We start from the raw sequence: 21,775 nt of genomic DNA, 5'->3' as shown, positions 1-21,775 counted from the left end.
ACTGCAGAATTCCTGGGAGATATTGGAGCTGGGAAATGGTGTTGGTCTGTTCTGCGGCTTCCTCTAATCCTGTGGGAGAACGGGGTTGTGAGAAGTTTTCTTGGAGAGGACAGAAATGATCCTGAAATCTAGAATTTTTCAAATCAGCTGGCTATAACTGCAGTATCTAAGCAATTTCAACAACAACAAAAAATCCTAGAAAGGAGGAGAACAAAGTAGGGTAGCAGGAGAGGAGAGCTGAAAAGGCTGATTCAAGGGTTACTGGTGTGTCAGTGTGGGGAAAAGACAAATGCATCTCCACCACACTGTGTGGCTGCAAATTCCTGTTAGACATCTATATTTGGGTTTCAAAACCTAGCTTGTAGACATCATTTTATGTATTTATTAGTCACAAATATTTGATTTCTGTGCTGCTTATAAAACTGGGGAGCATTCAGTCCTACTGGTTTCCTCCTAAATAAACTTTACCCAGAAACCTGTTGCATCAAGCACATGTCACTGCTTGATTCATTTTAGTGACTGTGTTGCCAAATAGTTTTCTTTGGCAAGCCTGTGCTTTTATAACGTTTTACTTTGCACTGTGGGATACTTGCAGCAGAAATCTGTAACATCAAAAGAAGTTTAAATATTCTCTGATGCCTTTATCGTCTGAATATTTATTAAGAGACTGTCACTCGAAATTTCCTATTCCTTGACTTGCAGAAACAGTGTTTCAGCCTATATCCTTCAGCAAGGAGATGGATCTGTCTGCAGGAGCTATGCAAGTTAATTTAAGGAGCTTTTAAAACTCATAGTATGTTGTTTTAGAGTATGCTAACTATTGCTATATCTTTTTTCAATGTTTTTCAGGATTGGTCTGGCAGTCTTATTGTAGCCTCCCTAGTTGGTGCTTTTGGGTCGTCCTTTCTGTACGGTTACAACCTCTCTGTGGTGAACGCTCCTGCGGTGGTAAGTGACGGTGCTGACTGATACAGCGGGAATTTAACATCAGTAGAGGGCAGCGTTCTGCCATATAATCCTCTTAATGTGCTAGGAGAGGTTGAATTGTTGTAACTTTTGTTTGTTGGAAGCGTTCTTTCTGCTGCTTACGGGGCTTTAAGATAAGTTCAGTATCTGACAAGAGATTAAAAGGCTGCTTTTGAGCCGAAAGAGTGCACGGTGTCTCCTTTTTGCTCTCCTGGAGCCCAGACTAATGCTAAATCTTCTTATATACTTCTTGTGTCATAGGTATTTCTATGTCTATCTGACTGCTGAATATTCAGTGGCTGTGCTCGTATTCAGCAGCTCTTGTCCAAACTGCTCTGCACCAGAGGGTTGCACAACACTTCATGCCTGCACTCCAGGGACTATAAATAATGTCTCTGGCTTCCTCTTAAGCAGTGAGCCTCCCCTTCTGCATTACGTGGGGATGCCTCGTCTCGTTGTGCATGTGAAGCTGCTGCACTGAGCGTCTGCTGGGTGCGACACGTGGAAAGTGGCTGAGGAACAGAGTGTTGCCAGATCAGTCTGCACTACTTGGCTTTCATTGATTCGCTTTCAAAACTTTCAAGTCTGAAAGTTTTGCGATCACATTGGCCATCCAGAGAGCATCATAATTCAACCAAGTGCAATGCAAGTAAGCAGTGCAATGAAATTGCAAGCAATACTTTTTTTTTTTAAGTAATTCATTTTATTGACACCTCACTTAAAATTCTATTTCAAAAAATATTCTTTTCAAATAAAAAAAAAAAATCTTTTTGGCTCCTTCTTTTATTGACATCATTTATTAAAATATGTGGCTAGACTTCCACCTGAATGCCTTGGCCACCTTAAAAATGGATAAAATAATTATGCACAAAATGAATGAAGTTTATTTTATTAAAAAAATATTTCGTGTATTGTAGTGGGTAAGCAGTGGAGGTTTGGTGGGGACGCAGGAGCTTGCTGCCTGGTCAGAATTCCAGCAGTCAAGCACTTGTTTTGCAGAATCCATAAGGCAGATTGCAACTCTTAGAATTATGCCATACGGGCATCCATTTGGACTTCTGTATTCCTGAAAATTACTCCATTCCTTGTTATCTGCATACTAAAGATTTATTCCCTTGTTATCAGTAGTATGTTTACAAGTACTCTGTACCCCATATCGCAACCTACTAATTTGCCTTAACTCCCTCCTTCCCCAAACCTCACCAGGCTCTGTGATACCTGGAACAGCCTGGTTGCTTCCTGGCAAAGTTCCTGGGATTCCTGTTGTGTTTTGGGTATTTCAAGATAATAAACATCTAACAGCCTTTCTCCGAAGTGATGGCTTCTACCTCAGTGTGTTCCAAGTACTATTTACTGCAACTAATATATGTATTGTGTTTGATAAATTGACAGGTGGGAGGATTATGAATGGACCTGCCCTGAAGGAAGTTATAATTACGTACTTAGTAGTTCTGGGAATTTTCTTGATGTTCAGTTCCTTTGGTAATGAAAAGACAGCGCTGACAGATTGGATGTTTATCTAATATAGTATGACAGTTCCTATGCATCACTCCACTCTGCAGTCATCAGGAGATAAACATGGACTAGAAGGAAGTGAATTTTTGAGATCAAATGTATTGATGGTACTGGTGGTATGTGTCCTTCCTCCACCAAGTCAGTGCTGTCATTATGGCAGTGAGAGTGGTCTCTTTTTTTAATGGACTGTCCTGGGAATCAGAGCTCTCCTGCTGTTTTCTGCGGGAGTAAAAGAGAAGGGATGAAAGGAAATGCTGCTTGGCAACATGTGGGTGGTTAGATGTGAATCATATAGTGATTATCGTGGCAGTAAAAGTGCAAGTGAGGAGGTCAAAGGTGAAGCCATATAGCAATTTAACATTTAATGCAAAATTCTGTGCATGCTGGTTAGTTATATTTCCAACATTTTCCATTTTTACTTGAAGCCTTTCTTGTACTGCAGTTGGTTGCTATATTGATGGCCTTGGTCATATCATTGACAGGTATGTGTCTAGTGAGTTGCTGCAGTGGTTTTTATCGTCTTCCCTGTTTGTGTTAATGTCCCATGTCTGCTGCAAGATAATTGTCTGGGAACAGCAATGACATAGGGAAGATCATAAAGGGGCTGATTTTAGAAGCAGATAAGCTTTTATAAAGGTGTTGTCTCTATTGAAAATATAGTATTTACCAAAAGTGGTAGGCTGATGGAGTAAGAAACTTGGCTGGGCAACTAACTTGAACTGACTTGTGGTCACGTGCAACATGCTGCCTGCACTGGTAGTGCTGAGTATCTCTGTGCAGGGTGCTGGATGTCTTCTGCTCCTGGTACTTCAGCTAAGTTCCTGCCAGTTCCTAGGTTCCTACACTAATACTAAGTTCCTCCTTAGAGGAGACCCTGTATGGGACTAGGAGAGGAATTTAAAAAGTGTTTGGTAGGGGCTGTTGACTCAAATGTGGGCTGTTTCCAGGATACTGGAAGTGAAAACCTCAGCATTATCACAAAGCTACAGTGGGAGAAGTGTGTTTATGAGTGAAACTCTGAAGAATGGCATTTGGAAATTCCTGAGGTCGATTCCTTTCTATGCTTGGGGCTGTGCTGGCTCCTGAAGCAAGGGGGAAGTCCCGTGCAGCTCTCCGTGTTCTCCTTAGTGTCAGTCACTTCGTCAGAGAAGTGAGTGTCAGACAAAGCTCTGCCTGTTTGCCAGGGAGAAATAAACAGCATGAGATCTGCGCGGAGCTGCCCTGGCTCTGCCAACTGGCGCAGGGTTGGGGAAAGGGATTCTTTCCCATTCCAGCCCTTATCTATCCCTTATCCTCTTGGGAGAAAGAGCAATGGCCGATCATACATGTGTGCCGTGCTCCATCATATGAGAAATCCAGAATTAGCAGGTTCCTTTGGCTGGTTAGTTTTATAGACTTATAGTCTATAAAACTACCGAGTGTGAAGTATGCTAAGTGTGAAGTGTGCTAAGTGTGAGGTGCTATCAGAATTTATTAAACACATATGGGAACCTTTGGAAGCAAAATATTTTGAGTGAATATGAATTTGAGCGCATATAAGTTACCTTTTTCTGAGCTGCATTTTTAAAGTTCATTCTATGGGCCACGCTCAGCAGGGTATGCAGAACAACAGTACCAGGATCCGCTTTGTTCCTTGTACAGGAAGAGAAATCTCTGGTGCTTGTTGCTACACAGTTACTGCTCTCTTCCTGCTTGAGTTTGCATTTCTGCATTCCTTGAAGACTTGATTCTGGGAACACGGCTGCAGGGATGGGTAGCTGACGAAGGCAGTTGGGCAATCATCAGTGTGTGCGAGTGGCGCTTGTAACTCCAGGTCAAGCTCAAGGTCATTTTTCTTCTCTAAAGACAGGTTCCCCTCTCCCTTGATGCAAATGACTTAGAGAGCTAAGAAAAGCTCCCTTGTGTCTCCATCTCTCACACTGCTATGTTAATGAACAGAATATGAGATACCAATACCAGTCAGCTAAAGTTCCTTATAGATTTTGGTTAAAAGATAAGACTTTTGAAAAAAAAAAAGGCTTTTCTTTTCCTTTTATTATTATTTTATTTTATTATTATTTTATTTCTATTCAGACAACTAATGGAAATTCCAAACAGTTTCACAAAAATTCAGTATTGGACTTTATATTTTTATTTTCAGGTGCAACACCTCAAAACCTTTGTGTTAATAAGTTTCCATTTGTGGGCGATATCAGCATGTTTATCAGCACCACTAGTTTCGCAGGAACTTAACGAAAGATTTCTGAACAGTGAGGGTGATAGAGCACTGGAAGAGGTTGCCAAGAGAAGTTGTGGAGTCTCCTTCTCTGGAGATCTTCAAAACTCGCTTGGATGCCATCCTGTGCCACATGCTCTAGACAACTCTGTGTGCGCAGAGGGATTGGACTAAATGATCTCTAAAGGCCCCTTCCAACCTAAAGGATTCTATGATTCTGTGATCTAAATTTAATCTGAGTATTGGTATAAAAGAGGATGTGTTACTTGATTTAGTGGTAGATTCCTTTGAAACTTTACTGTGGAGTTCTTTTAAATAGACCAAGCACCAAGTTGACTGTTTTTTTCTCTTAAAAATGTGCTTCACAGGATTTTCTGACCAAAATACTTTTATATTTTTTCAAGACTGATAAAATAACTTACTGTAGAGGCCACATGTCACACTTCAGCTTCTTTTAAATAGTCTCAGTTGTGGAGGAATTGAAGTGGATAATATATTAAAAATTTTTTTTTGTTTGCTGACTTTTGTGACAGAGAATCTTCATGCCACAAGAATATATTGGAGTTCCTCAAAAATTCAGGAGGCTCCTGTACTTTCCTAGGATGCTCTGGAAGAACACTTACTGAGGGCTTTTAGGGACATGAAGCCACCATGAGGAAAAAAGCATAGGTCTTGGAATAGTTGAAGAATTAGAAAATGGGAAAAGCCTAATCTCAAGTTTTCATTTCTTGAGAGGGAGCTTGTTTTGTAGAACTCACATCTGGATGTTGGATGTCTGATTTCTTGTTTAATATATCTTTCACCACTGGGAAAGAAACTGATTGCCTTGTTTAGCAGCCTGAACTTCATGAAATGAAACTCATGTAAATTTGAAGGGGAGAAGTTTTAACTTATTTATAGAAGTAACTTGTGATTCTTAGCTTTAACAGGATGCCAAAGCCAGCTCCCCTGAACTGATGCTGTGGGTCTTTTCCTTTTCTTTTTCTATTTTTTTTTCCTGCTTCCCAATTCATACCAAAACAGCAGCTATAAGCTCTTTCTTCTTGCCTCCTGTAATAGATTTTTTTTTTGGTTGTAAATAATTTAAGGCACAATTTTATCTTTTATTGCTTGGCTTAGTAGGGACTAGTTTTTGTATGGCAGCCAGGTGCTGCGGTATCATAAATACCACTCAAGGATAGACATAACCTCCATTCTTCCTCCAGAACATGAACTCCAACTGTTTTCAATTCACTTGATATTTAAACTAAAGAACTAGCTATACTCTTAAAGTCCTTTCCCTTTGAAAAATACAGACTAGTAAAAGATGCTTATTTTCAAATGGATTTGAGAGCCGGACTGAAGTATAAAATAGAAATAAGTTATTTTCCTGGATGCTTATAAATACTTTTATTACCTGTATATATCTGTGAGTCATTGCAGTTTTGAGATTTGAATATGACAGCAATGTTCTACTGCTGTCTTTGGGCTTGGCTCCCTTTTCCCATTGGGTAGCCCCAGCAGGATGGGGTTTGGAAGGTCCTTTTGCATGGAGGAGTGAACCTGGAGTGGGCAGGTTGAAGAGAGAGGAGATACCAAAGGATATTACTTGTATTGTGGAAAGTGCCCATACAAATACCTGGGGATAGTCTTCCTTTTAAACTTCTCTCAAATACCTTAATTAATGACTTTTGATGCTCCCTCCTATAAGCTCCCTCCTTCTTTACCTTGGGGCCACCAGTTTCTGCCTGGTATGCAGTTTAAGCCATTTTTCCCTCTCCCCAGCAAAGTGCAGCTTTCCACAAAAAGTATTAATCTAGGATGTCTAACCATGTGCGTGGCTGGACAGTGCAGCTGGGATGCAGGGATTTGTTGAGCTCGAGTGACTTGGTCATGTGCTTTAGCCTGTGTTCAGGCTGTGGTGTTTGCATTTGTATTCATGGGAGGGCTGCCACTGCTGTCATGAATGTTGTGCTGAAAAAAAGGAATTGTATTGCCCCTACTTTATAGGAGTCTGTCTTTTACAAGTTTCTTCTGCTTTCCTGTCTACCTATGGCATTCTTGTCCGCCCTGTTTTTGACTGGCTGATGTTTAAAAGTGTGTGCTTTGGCCAGAGGTCAACTGTTTTGCAGTTGCATCTAGAGGTGAGGCTCTGCCTTTTGGAGCAAGTGTCAGGACCGCCGTTTCCGCAAGCGGCTACTGCCTCTTGTGTTATTTTTATCGTGTTCTTAAAGAGTGCTTTTATTTATTTTTACAAGTGTTATTGTATATTTGTTTGCAGTATATCAAGAGTTTTTACAATGAAACTTGGCAAAGAAGATACGGCTTCTCGATGGAGGAAAACACACTGACACTCCTCTGGTCTATAACTGTCTCTGTTTTTGCCATTGGTGGTCTTGTGGGTGCCATCATTGTCACCCCAATTGTGAAGTTCTTTGGACGGTAAGTGTGTTGGAAAACTATTATCTGAAGTTGCTTACTTGGTCTCTCCAAACATTTTGTTATTTCCTTCAATAACTTCCTTTCATCCCACTGCTCCACTGCTTTCCCCCCTTACCCACCAAAAACATAATAAAAAACTGGAGAGCTCTGTTTGAATCCAAACGTTAACATTTTGAGACTATAAAAATTTCAAGTAAGAGTAAAATTAGTACTTCTGATCTCAGTATGGATCATCTGACTTCGCAGGAGACATTTGTTCCAAATTGGCAGTGGGTTGAGGTAACAAGCAAGTCAAATAGTCAAAAGTGCAAAACAAAAATACTATAAAACAAAAAAGATTTCATGAAGGATTGGCAGACTCTTATTCCATCAGTCTGCTGAGTTTCTCACCCTACACAAATAAAGCAATCGACATGTCTCATTTACTTCTCAACAGCGTTTGTTATCTTTTGGTAATAAAAGCTGTTTTTTTTCCCTTCTTTGTGTCAACTTAAAACAAAGTTTGAAAAAAGTAGACTAGGGTGAAATTGCTGTTTCTTGCTTCCATGTTCTTAGTGTCTCCTTCCCCGCTCAACGCAAAGCCATATTTGACTAATGATAAATCTCAACCATAGAAAATCCTTTACTTCAGGATTTAAACCTGTACTTTAGGAATGTCTGTGTCCATATGTGTTTATATTTCCCCAGGAGGTGGCAACTAGATGTTTTCCGTCAAATTTGTTTTACCCAATTTTCCAAAGTTTGTAATTTCCCTGTGCTTCTTAGGCTTTAAAAAAAGAAGCAAAAAAGCCATTGTAACTTGCACCTTCACAGACTATCACATATTTTGCTTGTATTTAATTGTAAATTCTTTACTAGTTGATTATTTCTGTTCAATCAAATAAATGAGTAAAGTCATCAGAGATTCAAATATATAGGCATCCACCTCCACTGTTATTGCTTGTGTTCTCTGTCTTGACTTTTTTTGACTTTTTTTTTTTTGTCACTGACTTTACATTGTGCTCTCCAAAGCCTAATTGTCATCTCCCTTGAATCCTGTTTAGAGATTTTTTTTTTTTTCTTTTTACTTCCTTCACTGTCTCCAGATTCATCCATATCCCATTTATCACCTCGAACAATGTGGTTCAAGGTACTTCCATTTCATGCTCACAGTAAATCTTTATTGCCTCCTCTATGAATCTGTTATACATTTTTTATTAATTTACTCTGTCCCATAATTTTACCACTTGATCTGCAATTCTTAAATATTTTTCACAGTCACTTCTCTTTCAGTCTTGCAGCTTCTTCTGCCAATTCATCAATTTAGCTTTTATGCATCCCTTGAATATATGAAACTATTCCTGACTCATACTGATTAATTCCTGAATGTGTTGCTGAATGGGCTGTGCTTTGTTTAAAAAATGAAGTAAAAATGAGTTCAGAGAAGATTTGAATTTTTGGTGAGGAGTGGAATGGCTTTGTGTGCAAGTTTGTTAAATTGGGGCTGACATCAGCTGTATGAATACCACTTTGCTGCGTGATGTTTCATATTTCCAAGGCAGAGCTTTAAAGTTTGGTGGCTCTGTCCCATTTACTTGGGTTATTCCTGCAAAATCATGAAAAAGCTCTATTACACATGCAGTGTACAGAGTATTTGATTAGAGGTTGGAAGGATTCACACCTCTTGCAGACAGACCTGGGGTACAGGCTGTTGTTCATCAGAGTGTGATTCTCAAGTTTGGTGTGTCTGGTCTGGGAAAGCAGACGGGCACATCAGTACGGTAGTTGAAGAGATCCTCAGAAAATGTTGACAGAACAGTAAAATACTTGTACTGTAATACTGTTCAAGCGTTGATTGAAGAGCTCTGGGTACGTGCTCTACTTCAGCTGACGCAGAATAGTGAACGAAAGGAGATCAACAACATTAGTCAGAAATAATGTATCCCTGGGAAAAGGGCACTCTCGCATTGCTGTGCGATTAATAACATAATTATCAAAAATGATTTGCATTACCAATTTCTATTTATTTCCAGAGAGGTACAAGGTATTTGTTTCTTTCAAATAGAACCTTTATTCACATAAGTAAAAGTCCCATTTCAATACTAATTTAAATTGTCTTCTACTGCTGAAGGGCAGCTGTGGTTTCAGGTGGTAAGCCTGAAGTGCTGTGTCCTGAGGGATGCTGTTAGGGAGGAGCCTGCAAAGAGGGGTAAGGCCTACCCCCATGAGCCGTTTTGAGTCTTAAGAGATTGAAGGATTTTTTTTCTGGATTATTCTAGTAATGCTGCAGATCCTTTTATTCTGAAGTGATCTACTGTATTTAAAATAATGATCAGTGTTCATCTTGTAATTGACTTTTACAGCTAGCTATTTAAACCCCGACTTTGTTTGCTGTGTTTGTTTTAGTAAGGTATCATACTTGAACCCTGCTCTGAACTTCTATATTCTTTCTATTTCTGAGTTTTGAGGCAACACTTTTTTATAGATCATTAATTCTAATCTCTAAATAAAAACAGCCCTGTTGTGGAGGGCAGGTACCTGGGACTGCTCTGGGCTCTATGGAAGCTGGGGCAGGAACCTATGAGAGTAGGTGACCATTTTGAAATCACAAGATACTAATTATCTTTTTTTTTTTTTTTTTTCCAAAAGTTAAGGACAATCCTTAGGGAAGGAGTCTCAAGTGTTTGCAATATTCAAACTATCTAAATTAGAAAAAGAATAAATCCCTAAAGTTTAGATCTATTTGTGTCTAGCTAATGGTTGGATTCTCTGTCTTGACTGAGAAGCTAATGTGAATTGTGATTTACTTATTTTTAACTTAGCAAATGGCTCTTCCATTAAGGCTGCCTTACATTGAGTACAGAATTGGAAACTGCATTCACAGAATGATGCCTGCAGCTAAACATATACCCAGCCACAAGAGAGCCTGATTTTAGTACTAGGTTGCAAAACTTACTCTTCAGCTTAGGATGTAACTGCTTGTGACAAGTCTTCTGTGTTCAAACAATCAGAAGTTTTTTGGAAGCAACTTCCCACTGGAATGAATGCATACGCTTCATCCCCAAAGCTTTATTTCTTTAGGCTGGAGACAATGCTGAGTTATTTGAGTAGAAGGAACAAGTTTCACATTTAAACGGATGCTAATCCAGTGTTTTTAGTGCAAAAGCTGCATCCGAAGTGGCTGTCCACGAAGGATTTGATTAAAATACACACATAATAAAAAGAAAGCAATAACGTCTTTCTCTTTGGTCCCACTTGGGGTATCCTGAGGCTTCACAGCTAATGAGTGACTCATGCCTGGGAGCCAGGAGGGTGCAGAATGAGGGAGGCAGCCTGAGCTTCCATTCCTGCCTCTGACACTGTTCTCTCAAGGTCAGGTCCTCTTTGCTCCCTCATCTTTTGTTTACCAAAGCTCCCCATAAAGATGCTGATGCACTCTATAACCTGCAGCAGGGCTGGAAAATGAAATGTGCTATGTGAGAGCTAGGCACAGTGTTTATTCTTTAATATGTCTCATATGCCATCTGGACTCTGTTCCGTCACTTTGGGGTTTGGGATGTGAAGGAAATGATTAAGCTGTCCAGCACATGGGTTAGCTTTAAGGCTTGTCCTGAAGTAGGGTGTGAGCAGCAAACACAGTTATCAGTTTATGTGGAGCTTCCCAAGGGAAAGTGTCTGCTTCCATGCTTTGTGAAGTGCAATGTATTTATATAACTTACAGCAAAGTTAAACAGTGTTTGGGGGCTTGAGGGATTGTTTCTTCCTAGGATATTTTCTCTAGAGTAACACAGTTCAGAGTCTATGTGACCAGGGAAGCAGGGGGCTTTATTTTTGTAGTGATCTTGCGTATAAGATGACCTGGCTGGGACTAACTGAATGTACGGAGTTTGGCGGTCAGTAAGTCTTTGAACCCTGGGCAGATTTGCTATTTAATCTCTTCGTAGAGAGTCACTGTGACAGAACTTTGCAGCTTAGGTTTCTCTCTTTCAGAAAAATCTGACTTTGTATATCACAGTGAAAGGCCTGTGAAATCCAGCGTACGATTGCTTTTATGAAGTATCTTTCTGCAGAGTTACCAGACTTATGAGCCATGTTGAAATAAAGAGTCCTCAAACTTGAGCAAAAATGACCTCTTTAAGATGAAAAATGTAAGAAATTAAGTGTATGGTATAGGGTGAATGTGAAACAGAGTTTTTTATTAAAGAGATATTTTTCATTTTGATCATTTCTGTAGTGGATTTTTAAAATTTCAATGAAGTAATTTAAGCTAAAGAATTTTTTTGAAATATATATTTTGTACATATTTAATATTAAATATATAATTTAATATAATATTATGGGTTTAAGGACAAATTACAATAGCTTAAATATGTCAGTGTTTGAAAGATCTCCAGATGTCAGGAGCTGTATATGTAGCATTAACATGTCTGTAATCATTTCAACTTATTGCTACCTATAATATATTATTTCCTGCATATGCACATTTACCCAAGTGTATGTATTGATATACATACATAAAGTCTTGAATATGACTCTTGCTTTTTCAGACTATACAGAATGATGAATTGTCATGTCTTTGAAGCACAGATCTTTTGACTATGATATTATTTCTATAAAAGAGGTGAAATATGTTCACTTTTGATATAAGTTTGGAACAATATTGATATAGTGGATATTTGGATGTAGTGTTGATTTTGGAACACCATTCAACAGGTAGGAAGCAGTGTTTGTTATATGGTGCTTGATTTTATTTATGAATATTTGATAGTCTAGAGTTCCTTGAATATGACTGGGGTTTAACTGTCATGACTTCAGTACCAATGTAAGATATGTTCTCCTTTCAGGAAACGTACCTTGCTGCTCAATAACGTCTTTGCAGTTGTGGCCGCACTGTTGATGTCCCTCTCTATGTTGGCTGGGTCTTTTGAAATGCTTATTCTGGGCCGCATAATAATGGGTGTTGATGCAGGTAAGCTCTTCTCATGACGTATCTACATGTAACATTTGTGCTCTGCACAATCTTCCTGCCATTCCCTTCCCGCTACTGAAGCATGCCAGGGACCAACCACACTGATTTTTGGAGGGACAAAGCAGCAGAGAAAGGATCAGAGCATCTGACTTGCAGTCACAATGGTCCTTCCTGCTTGTTCCTTCCCATTCCATTCCTCTTCACTGTTCCTAGAACATGTGAACCTCTGGGACTTCATTCAGTGGGAATCCTTTGGTTAGAAGTATGTGGTCTACTGGTTAAAGCTGCTGCATTTAGGAGCTGTTGGATCCTTAAGCTAATACCAGTAGGATTAACTTGAAGATATAAAAGTCTGACATTACCTTCTAACAGCATTTTCTTTCCAAGGTTAAAAGTTAACTATGGAATTGTTATTGCTCCCAAATAATCTTGCATCCAGCAGGGTACTCTAAAACTCTTAGTAATTCCACTAACTTTTGCATTTTGCTAATGTGGTACAGGCTTCCAGATGAATTAAGATGATTTTAGCCTCTCAGGGTAATTCTGTGAAGGTAAAGGATGGGACATTCCTCAACTTCTGCCTCGCTGAGCTCAGCCGGGATTGTCTTTCCCGAGCAAAGTGCAGCCTCTGGGCAGTTCTGGTGCTGGCTGCAAACTTCGTCTCAGATTACCCCCGAGCTGCTCAGTGTTTGGATCTCTAAATCCTGTCAGTGTGCTGAGCAGGATCAGGCTGTTTTTTCTCTTTGCCTTCTGTTTTGGAGCAGCGTTCTCCCCCTTGTTTTATGCCTGCTGTTAGAAGTTCATTGCGGATGTTAACCTGTATTGAGAAGAACATCTGCTAATACTCCACACAGCAATAATATTTCCCTTGATACTGTGTATGTTTGACACATTGCTAATTTTTTTTTCCCTCTTACTAGTACCTATAGTGACTTGTTTTTTGCTTACTTTGACATGAACAAATTTAAAATGTAAGATCCAGTATCCTGGTGGTTCTGAGTAACCTTTGCCACTTCTTTGCAAATAGCAGTCTACACACACCTCTGTAGCTCTGCAGTACAGATCATCAGGTTGATTGTCATTAAATGGTGCAAGAGTAGTTAGGCATGCAGAGAAAATAATTCTTGTTATGTGTGGATAGACTTTGTTCTATTGTTTGCAGGCTTTTATGTCACTTGTGAGCAGATTACTACTCAGCTCCTCTCAACAGACATAATGAAAAGGCAATGAGGCTCAATTCATTTTCTTTTTTCCTTCCTTCACAGGCATCTCTCTGAGTGCCCTTCCCATGTATCTGAGTGAAATATCTCCCAAGGAAATCCGTGGTTCATTGGGTCAGGTCACGGCAATTTTCATCTGTATTGGTGTTTTCACTGGGCAAGTGTTGGGACTGCCGGAAATATTTGGAACAGTAAGTATTTAAGGCATTTTTTTCCTGCTGTGAAAGAATATACAAGTGTATATTTTGCCTGAGTTCTTTACAAAAATGAACCATTGTGTTTTGTTTAGAAGCACTTTGTAAAGGGCTTTGTCTAGGCTCCTAAAAATGTGTATGTGTGTGACTGAAGGATAGATGTGATAAACAGTTTTACCAGCTTGAGTGGCTTCTGTATGTGTATGGGTGTTTTCCCAGCCTGTTCCATTCCTTGATGTACTTTTGTGGTTTGCACTGCTTTCCAGTTTCTTTGGGTACCACAAAAGCACTTCCAGTTTTTGCATAATTCATTTATAATTCTTTAAAGTGAGAGAGTCCTTCAGAAAGCGTAGATTTTTTTTACAAGAACCCGACTACAAAGAATCTTGCCCAATGATTACATTGCTGCTTGTAATCTTGTCACTCTTATAGACCAGTGAGTAAAAGAACAGGCTAATATGGAAAAAGGAAAATCTGCTATGATGAATGAGGTTATGTTGTTGTCATAGGCTGAGATTAACTTGGTGACCACTGGATGTCATCATTACACTGCTCTGGTTTATTCAGGCTGGTACTTGGAAATACTTTTCATCTGGAGGTGAATCTTTGAAACAAGCATAACCACCCTCCTCCAGGAAAATCCAAACCTCCTTCCCACAGCTGACCCAAGTGGTAAAGAGCCCAGGAGCGAGAGGAACTTGTCTTCCCATGCTTGTCCACATCCAGCAGCCTTGGAGAGGAGAGACTCCAGCTGCCCGGCCGCTTTTGTCTGAGCTATTCCAGTTCTGACCAGTGCTCCTATTCTGTCCCTTTACCCTTGTTGTCATACCCCAGATTTAGCTCTTCAAAGGTTTGATTCAGCTGACCCTTTTATTACGGACAGACTTTCTGCCCTCCAGGCCCCCACTCTCAATTAAAACAGCTTTCACTGTCTTTCAATGTGTATTTGAGCCATGTCTTGCTTGAGAAGCTAATCTGTTCCAAACAAGGGTATTGGATGTCAGGAGGCTGATCCAGCTGCTTGGAATACATAGCAACGCTTACATAGTGCACTGTGATTGAGTGACTGATTTATAAGCAGGCATGCACCTCCAGGGATGTATGGGAGATGCTTATTCCTTGGTTCCAGTTCACTATGTTTTCAATTTGCTCTTTTTATTTGCATTCTCCCCTTCGTCCCTCTCCATTTTGTCACTCTCCCTTACGGAGATTGTGATGCTTCTTCAATAGGCAGGTAATTAATAATAGACTATGAAAGATAACTGATTCACAGAAAATACAGTGTAATTTTTCTGTGAAATTATTTTGATCAAGATATGAGAGCAATGTAAGTGTGCAGAAGTGGCAAAGTTTTGACTGTTGTAAAGTGCCAGCATTTTTCCGTCAAATTTAAGGGAGCCATCTTGATTTTTTCAGTTGGGTTCCTGCATGTATTTTCCTTATTGTTTAATATATCATAGCATTTAGCACTGAGTGGGCATTTGCATGGGGAACAGCATCCCCTGCCAGGGGGAACTGCTGCAGAGAGTTTGTATTTCGGTGTGATGGCTTCATGTCTGCTGATGCAGGGAAGTGTTCAACATGATGGTGCCTCCTTTTTGAGTTCTCCAGCTCTTGCAAATTTGCCTTCATCCTTCCTTTTACTTCAACCTAACAAACCTCTTGCACACATTTCTGTCATTTTGATCCAATTCAGAAGTAGATTCAAGGTACTTGTAGGCTATTTGCTACATGCCAGCTTCTCCTTAATTCATAGGTTGGGTCTTTCATTCACTAGTGATGTAAAGTTGCCTGTCAAATTGTTGCCAGATTATTTTTTTCTTTCTTTTTTTCTTATGTTGGAGAAAATTTTGTTGCATTTGAAGGCAGTGTCACAAGTCTACAGACACTATATTTTGGAGAAAACTAAGTATTCATTATGTCTTGTCAAAGATTTTAATTGGAACTGTAATAAAATATGTATCTATAAAATACAATTTAACTCTAATAAGATTGTCTGAAAATGACAGCTTCTTTATTGTAGCTTCAAATCTGACAGGCCTTTTTTGGTTGTTTTGAGGCTGGTTGATTGTTTCTTTCAGAGCTGTCTGGAAGTAATACTGATTACAATTATTTGTCTTCTGTCAAGGTTTCATAACAATCTTTGGGACTCCCTCAGGCATGTCTTACTTAATAACTTCTTAGATATTTGCTAAAGTTATAATCATAATATCTAAGAAATTATGTTTTTGAAGAGTAGAGGAGTAGAGGGACAGAGATCTGCTTTTTATTGTTTAGTTTTTGTTGTTGTTATAGATTCTGTTATAACCTATGGCAAAGTGTCCTCTGCCTCTCTCTCTAGAAGCTTGGGAAATTGCCCTATGGTAAAGGGTGATCGGTGATCAGAATCCTGAAGGCAACAAGGATTGTATAGTGTGCTCAGCTGTTTACATAGGCAGCTGAAGGAGAAAGTAGATATTGAAGATAAGGCAAAAAAGACCTTATAGTTCTTAAACTCCTGAAGGACAATGTTTTTCCTTCTCAGATTCTGTGATTCTACACTGAAATTCTCCAGTCTATTTTTCTGACAGATTACTCCCGATAGAGCTTTGCTGGTGCATTGCTAGCTTTGAGTTTGAAAGTTCAAGTTTACAATGGTTCTCTTGGGGTTATTCCCTGGCCTTATCTTCTGTATCACAGATATCAGATCTTCAGATATCTTCATAACCTCATTTCTCTAACTCGTGCAGTTAGTCCTGCAGGTAAGCCTGGGTCCTACCTCGAAGGTCTTCCAGAGTGTGTAAACATATTTTACATGTTAGACTACTATGCTGTCTCTTTCCATTATTTCAGCCTCTTTAATGAGAGTTGACACTATTCTTTCCTTTAATCAAAAAGGATTTATTTTATGAGTATATTTTTATGATTGCTCCTGTTTTTTTTTATTATATACTGTTCTTTTTCTTTCCTCTGCCTGCAAATATGAGAGAGCAAGGCAGAGGTTTCACTGTGAATATATGGAGGATAAATGTTTTTGTTTTTCTTAATTAAATTCCAAGAACATGTATAGACCTCCATCCAATTCTATTTTCTTTTTAAGCCTTGAAAATGATGTATTTGAAATGATAGATAGTTGTGTGTTTAAGAAAGTTTGCACAGGAATCTTTCATGTTGCTTCAATTACTTTACAAGTCCTTTAGACATACACCTTCGCATGCACAAAAATAGACAGTGATGGAATAGCTAGGGTTGAAGCCTGTGTCATTGTAGGCTGTTCTGAAAACTAAGCTTTGATTTTGCTTGTCAAAGCTTCATTTTTGAGGTGTGAGGTGTGTGTCTTTTATTCTTTTTTTTTTTTTTCCCCCCTCCTCTGATCCTCCCTAAGCTTCTAGAATAAAGTTTAATCCTGAAAAAACTGCCAGGAAATTGATGGGATAATACAGAAGAAGAGAAGAGCAAGCAATACAAAATTGCTCCAGGAACCCACAGTCTGCAAGGGGACACCAGTAACAAAAATGGCGTGTTTTAATTGTTGGAATAAATCTTGCGTGTTAGTGTTATAACACAGAGTGAATCCATCACCCTTCCTTATATTTTGCTGTGAGCTCTTCTGTTCTATACGTTTATCTTTCTCTTGAGTCTTGACTCCTTTCAATTATTTTTCTTTCAAGATATGGTTGAGAATTTATTTCAGAATAGAGACCTGAGAGTCCTTGTAGAAGTATGAGATAGAGGAGAACTTATAGAGGTGTCCTGCAACTGCAGCAAACATCTGTATGCTTTCTAGATGCATGATTTACATGCATTTACAGAATATTAAGAATACAGAGTATTACAAAAACAAAAAACAGAAGCATTTTATTTCTAACTTAGAGTAGGACAACAAAGTCACACAGTAGTTTGTTATCTTCCAGAGCTGCTTTAATTCCTCAGAATGTTACTCTCTTTGAAATTCCCATGATTGCATGGAATAGAAATGCATTAACACTGATGTTCTGGTAGTTCTATTTTAGAAATACTGAGTGCCCAACAGAATTGTCTATGATAGACTAGCTATCTCAGTCTACTGTATTGAACTTTTAAAAAGAGTATTACTAAGGTAATTAAACCTAAGCTCAAATACTTGAGAACGTGTTTAATTTAAAGTATATGGGTAGCCCTGCTTATTGCAGTGGGACTGTTTAGGTACTTAGAAACATGCAGTACTGGAGCGTTAGTGACTCTGTTGTACCATATTAATTGCTAGCTCTTAATGAGATATAAGCAGCAAAATCCAGTATAGAACATGCAAATACTAAACTAGCTCATCAGTTTAGGTCCCCAAACTTTTATCATTAATGGGTAAGAATGCATTTTCCAGTTCTCCTGCAAACACTCTGCTGTAGTGACAAACTTCCAAAGGACATTTGAGGTTACTCTGGCCACTGCATTCCTCTAGGCTGCAGAGCTGGTACATGGCGGTTTTTTTTAGAAGCATAGGGCAAAACTCTTTATATTCTTTCAATAAAATGCAGAACTGACTAAAAGGCTAAGTCTTCCCAGAAAAGTATTTTAAAATTTGTGCTTAGGATACAGGAGACGTATGGGTACATAAATGACTGTTCAAATCCATAAGGACATAGTATCGTCTAAGAATAGCTGAGAGAGAGGGGGACAGGGGGAAATATGAAGAAAGATATTTCTAAACAACTAAACAAACAAGAAAAAAATGCTTATTCAAATAGTCACTGATTTCAGTATGTATTTACCTGTCTGATATTTCTGATCTAGGACAGATTTTTCTGCATCTGTGTGTATATAATGTAGAAAGGTGACTGTAGTCTCTGTAAACTGGCACCAGGCATATCGATACGGTCCTTCAGGTTAGCAGAGAAAAGGATCTGCAAGAGGGGAAGCAACCTCTCTTGACGTTTACTGGGATTTCTTTTCTATTTAGAGTTCAGAAATGTCAGACATCTCTGCGCCGTGCAGAATCCCTGCTTGCTGAAGCAATTGTCTTGTCATATATCCAAGTACTTGCACGTAACTACCAGCTGTGAGTTGCTGATCAGGGGCTTGGAGGTCACTAGCACAGTCGCTGGTGCAGACACAGGGGAACCAGTTTACAGGCACTGGGCTAGCGAGGCAGGACCTTGCTGATGCCAATGAGGATCCTGCTATGTTGCCAGGGCCCTGTGGTTCACAGGAGAATTTGCCACACAGAAATGGTGTGTATGTCTTACAAAATTTGCCTCAATATCCATAGTGCCCATTAGAAGGCTAAGCCTGCCTATAGTGGGTCTTTATATATATCTATCTGTATATATGTATGTGTGTGTGTATATATATATATATATATATATACACACTTAAGATTATAAATCAACGTTTTATTGATTCCTCCCAGCAGACACAAAGATATTTATTCATCTGGTAACTGTAAAGATCTCATGCACGGGTATCTTTGTACTTGCAAATAAGCCTCATTCCCTTACAGTTACACTGTGCGACTTCATGAAGTTTTAGGCATGACATGTGGCTGATTGGCTCTGCGTGCTGAATATTCAAATATTGCAGTTTTGCATTTGGGGAAGGGGAATAACCTGAAGTGGAAGATTTATCTGAATGCAGGAACCGAAGTACGGTTGTAGTAGCAAGAGAATGAGGAATTAAAAATTGTTTTCAAACTTGTGAATGTTAGATGCTCTGACACTAAAGATGACTAAACTAAAAGTCTATTACCCATGAGGACCACTTTCTTGCAGCTGAAGCACTAATCACTTAACCCTTGAGAGGATAAGACTCATAAGCAGAGGTGCTCTGTTGCATTTGGTCATTCATTAGATCTTCAACAGACCAAACAGGGAAGAAAAGACTTTTAAATAACATAGGAGTTAAGAACAGTTGCTTAGTTTGTCAGAATACTTCTTTTTCTTGGTCAGTTAAGATCAGTTGCTTAGTTTGTCAGAATACTTCTTTTTCTTGGTCAACTGTAACATAGTTAGCACATGTTAAATAACCCACAACCTGTTGTTCTCTGCTTACATTTAAGACTTAAGTTTTTGCTGGTTTTGTTGGATGTTAAAGAAATGGCATATTTCAGTTATAGTAACTGGTCTGACAAAAGGCAGTGTCTGTGTCTGCAAATGTCATTTACTCACGTGTTAGGTGGACTCTGCTTCATTGGTCTATGAGAACCTTTTGGATGACGATTTGCCTAGGTAGCTGAAAATATTTACAAAGCTGTTATTAAGTAATAAATCTAAAATGATACAACCTATATATTAAGCAGTAAATTTGAATTGATTTCACCTGTAACTTCCCTTTTTAAAAATACTGCTTTATACCCCTGGAAGATAAATACCTCAACATTTCTGAAGATACTTCATGATTAATATTTCAAATTTAATTTCCTTTGTCCTTTGTGAATTGGCATATTATTGGAAATTCAGGTCCTAATATGCATATTTATCCTTTACAAATTGCATATTAATACTGCATTAAATTGATTGATACAGTAATAGCATTGAGTAGCAGGGTGTATTTTCTAGACTTTTTTTCTTTACTTGCAGAGTCATCAAAGTCACTAGCAAAATGAAAAATCGTTAGATTCTTGATTGGCATTTCACTTCTAAGAGTTTTCTTTTTTAACACAAATGTCAAAAAAAAAGAGACTATTTTGAATCCAAAACCAAAATTTTGCTGTTTTTTTTTTTTAACAGTCAAATCGAAACAATTAACTCTTCCAGGTGTTTTTAAATACCAAATGTGCATTAATTTTTATTTTATCTCTTTAATATATTTTGTTTAACACAACTCAATGTGCTCTATTGAATTAACATTTGTCAGAAATTTTTCACAGCTCTAAGCTTTAACATACCTAACTATCTGTTTCTAAAGAAATTCAACTATCTGTGCTGATTGATTTTATTCAAGAATCCCATTTTAGAGTTTCCCACTTTCCAGAGCTTTTCTCAAAAACGAATAAGCAATGGAAATTGATATTATACCATTTATATGATAAGCAAAAAGCTAATAGCTGATGTCCAAAAAGTTGGTCCAAAAAATGTTCTGGGAAAGTGCCTGGGGCCAGATGCTTTCCATCTCCATATAAGAAGGTACTTCTTCACTGTGAGGGTGACAGAGCCCTGGCACAGGCTGCCCAGGGAGGCTGTGGAGTCTCCTTCTCTGGAGATCTTCCAAATCCACCTGGGTGCCACCCTGTGCCCCGTGCTCTGGGTGTCCCTGCTTGAGCAGGAAGGTTGGACTAGATGATCTCTACAGATCCCTTCCAACCTTAACCATTCTGTTCTGTGATTTAATTCTTGCTCTCTCTATATGTGCACCATGACACCCTGATCTACCAGGCAATTTAATGAACAGGAGGTGATGGGGTTTGGACATGAACTACTCCCAAGGCTGCTTTAAATTCTGATCCAAAGGTAGTTTCATGAATAATACAAATTTGCCATTGATTTCTTTGGATTTTGGATTAAGGTTGTACAGCCTTAAAGTTGCTAGCTTTCTATAGAATTCAAATTCCTTCGAGTATGTTGAGGCTCAAGTAATCTTGTCATTAGAACAGCATCTATAGTATATAAATATTTATATAAATAAAAGTATATAAAGTATATAAATCTTTATATATACACACATTATACACACATGGTTGCAGAATGAAGATGACACCTACATGCTCTCTGAGTTGCTCCTGCTTTAAATGGGAAATCAATTTATAACTCTGTTATTAAAATGTATTTTGACAAAAGTGCGTAATAGCAATGCTCACGTAATGAGAAAATTGTATCCAGCTGTGATGCAAGTGTTAGGAGGTGAGAGAAGTCATCTCCACAGCTGTGGGAGGACACACAGCCACATTGTACGTGGTGCCTGGGACATGCAAGGAAGTTCTGCTGAAAACTCTGTGAATAGCATGTCCAACCACTTAAATCTGGAGCAGGTACTCATTTCTCAGCTACACATGCTTGTTGCCACGCTGCCTTGCCCTTACTTGAGGGTAAAAAAGACAATTCCAATGTTAAGAAATTAGTTCTGCCCCAGTGTTTTTTCAATTCTTGGCTGCAAGCTGGTAAGATTATCCTGTACTATTGGCAGAGTTTTATGAGGCATAGTAAGAGATCTACCTAGTTTGAGCAGGGCTGTGTTTTTGTTGTTGTTTGGCTGGGGATTTTTTGAGTGGAAGTGTTTTAAAAATGGGTGCCAACCCCCCTATTCACCTACTTCTCTTTAGGGAATACTGGCATGTGGTCACACTGCCTCAAAGAAATGGATCCTCTTTTACTGCCTAGCCATGGATAGGCACATTCAAAAACTTTGC

General features: G+C 38.8%; 1 protein-coding gene across 3 annotated transcripts in view; it reads left to right on the top strand.

The window, feature by feature from the left end:
- Positions 1 to 21,775, top strand: part of SLC2A9 (solute carrier family 2 member 9) — a 106,527-nt gene that overhangs the window by 20,790 nt on the left and 63,962 nt on the right. For all 3 annotated transcript variants that reach the window (XM_026034190.1, XM_026034191.1, XM_026034192.1), the window contains exons 4-7: positions 850 to 948; positions 6,957 to 7,117; positions 11,941 to 12,065; positions 13,331 to 13,476. In XM_026034190.1, coding sequence (XP_025889975.1) covers positions 850 to 948; positions 6,957 to 7,117; positions 11,941 to 12,065; positions 13,331 to 13,476 — 531 coding nt within the window. The remainder of the gene's footprint in view (positions 1 to 849; positions 949 to 6,956; positions 7,118 to 11,940; positions 12,066 to 13,330; positions 13,477 to 21,775) is intronic.

This window comes from Nothoprocta perdicaria, unplaced genomic scaffold (assembly GCF_003342845.1).
Source record: "Nothoprocta perdicaria isolate Ctin4 unplaced genomic scaffold, notPer1 scaffold_14, whole genome shotgun sequence".
In the NCBI taxonomy this organism is placed as follows: Eukaryota; Metazoa; Chordata; class Aves; order Tinamiformes; family Tinamidae; genus Nothoprocta; species Nothoprocta perdicaria.
This window is presented reverse-complemented; position numbering and strand designations above follow the sequence as displayed.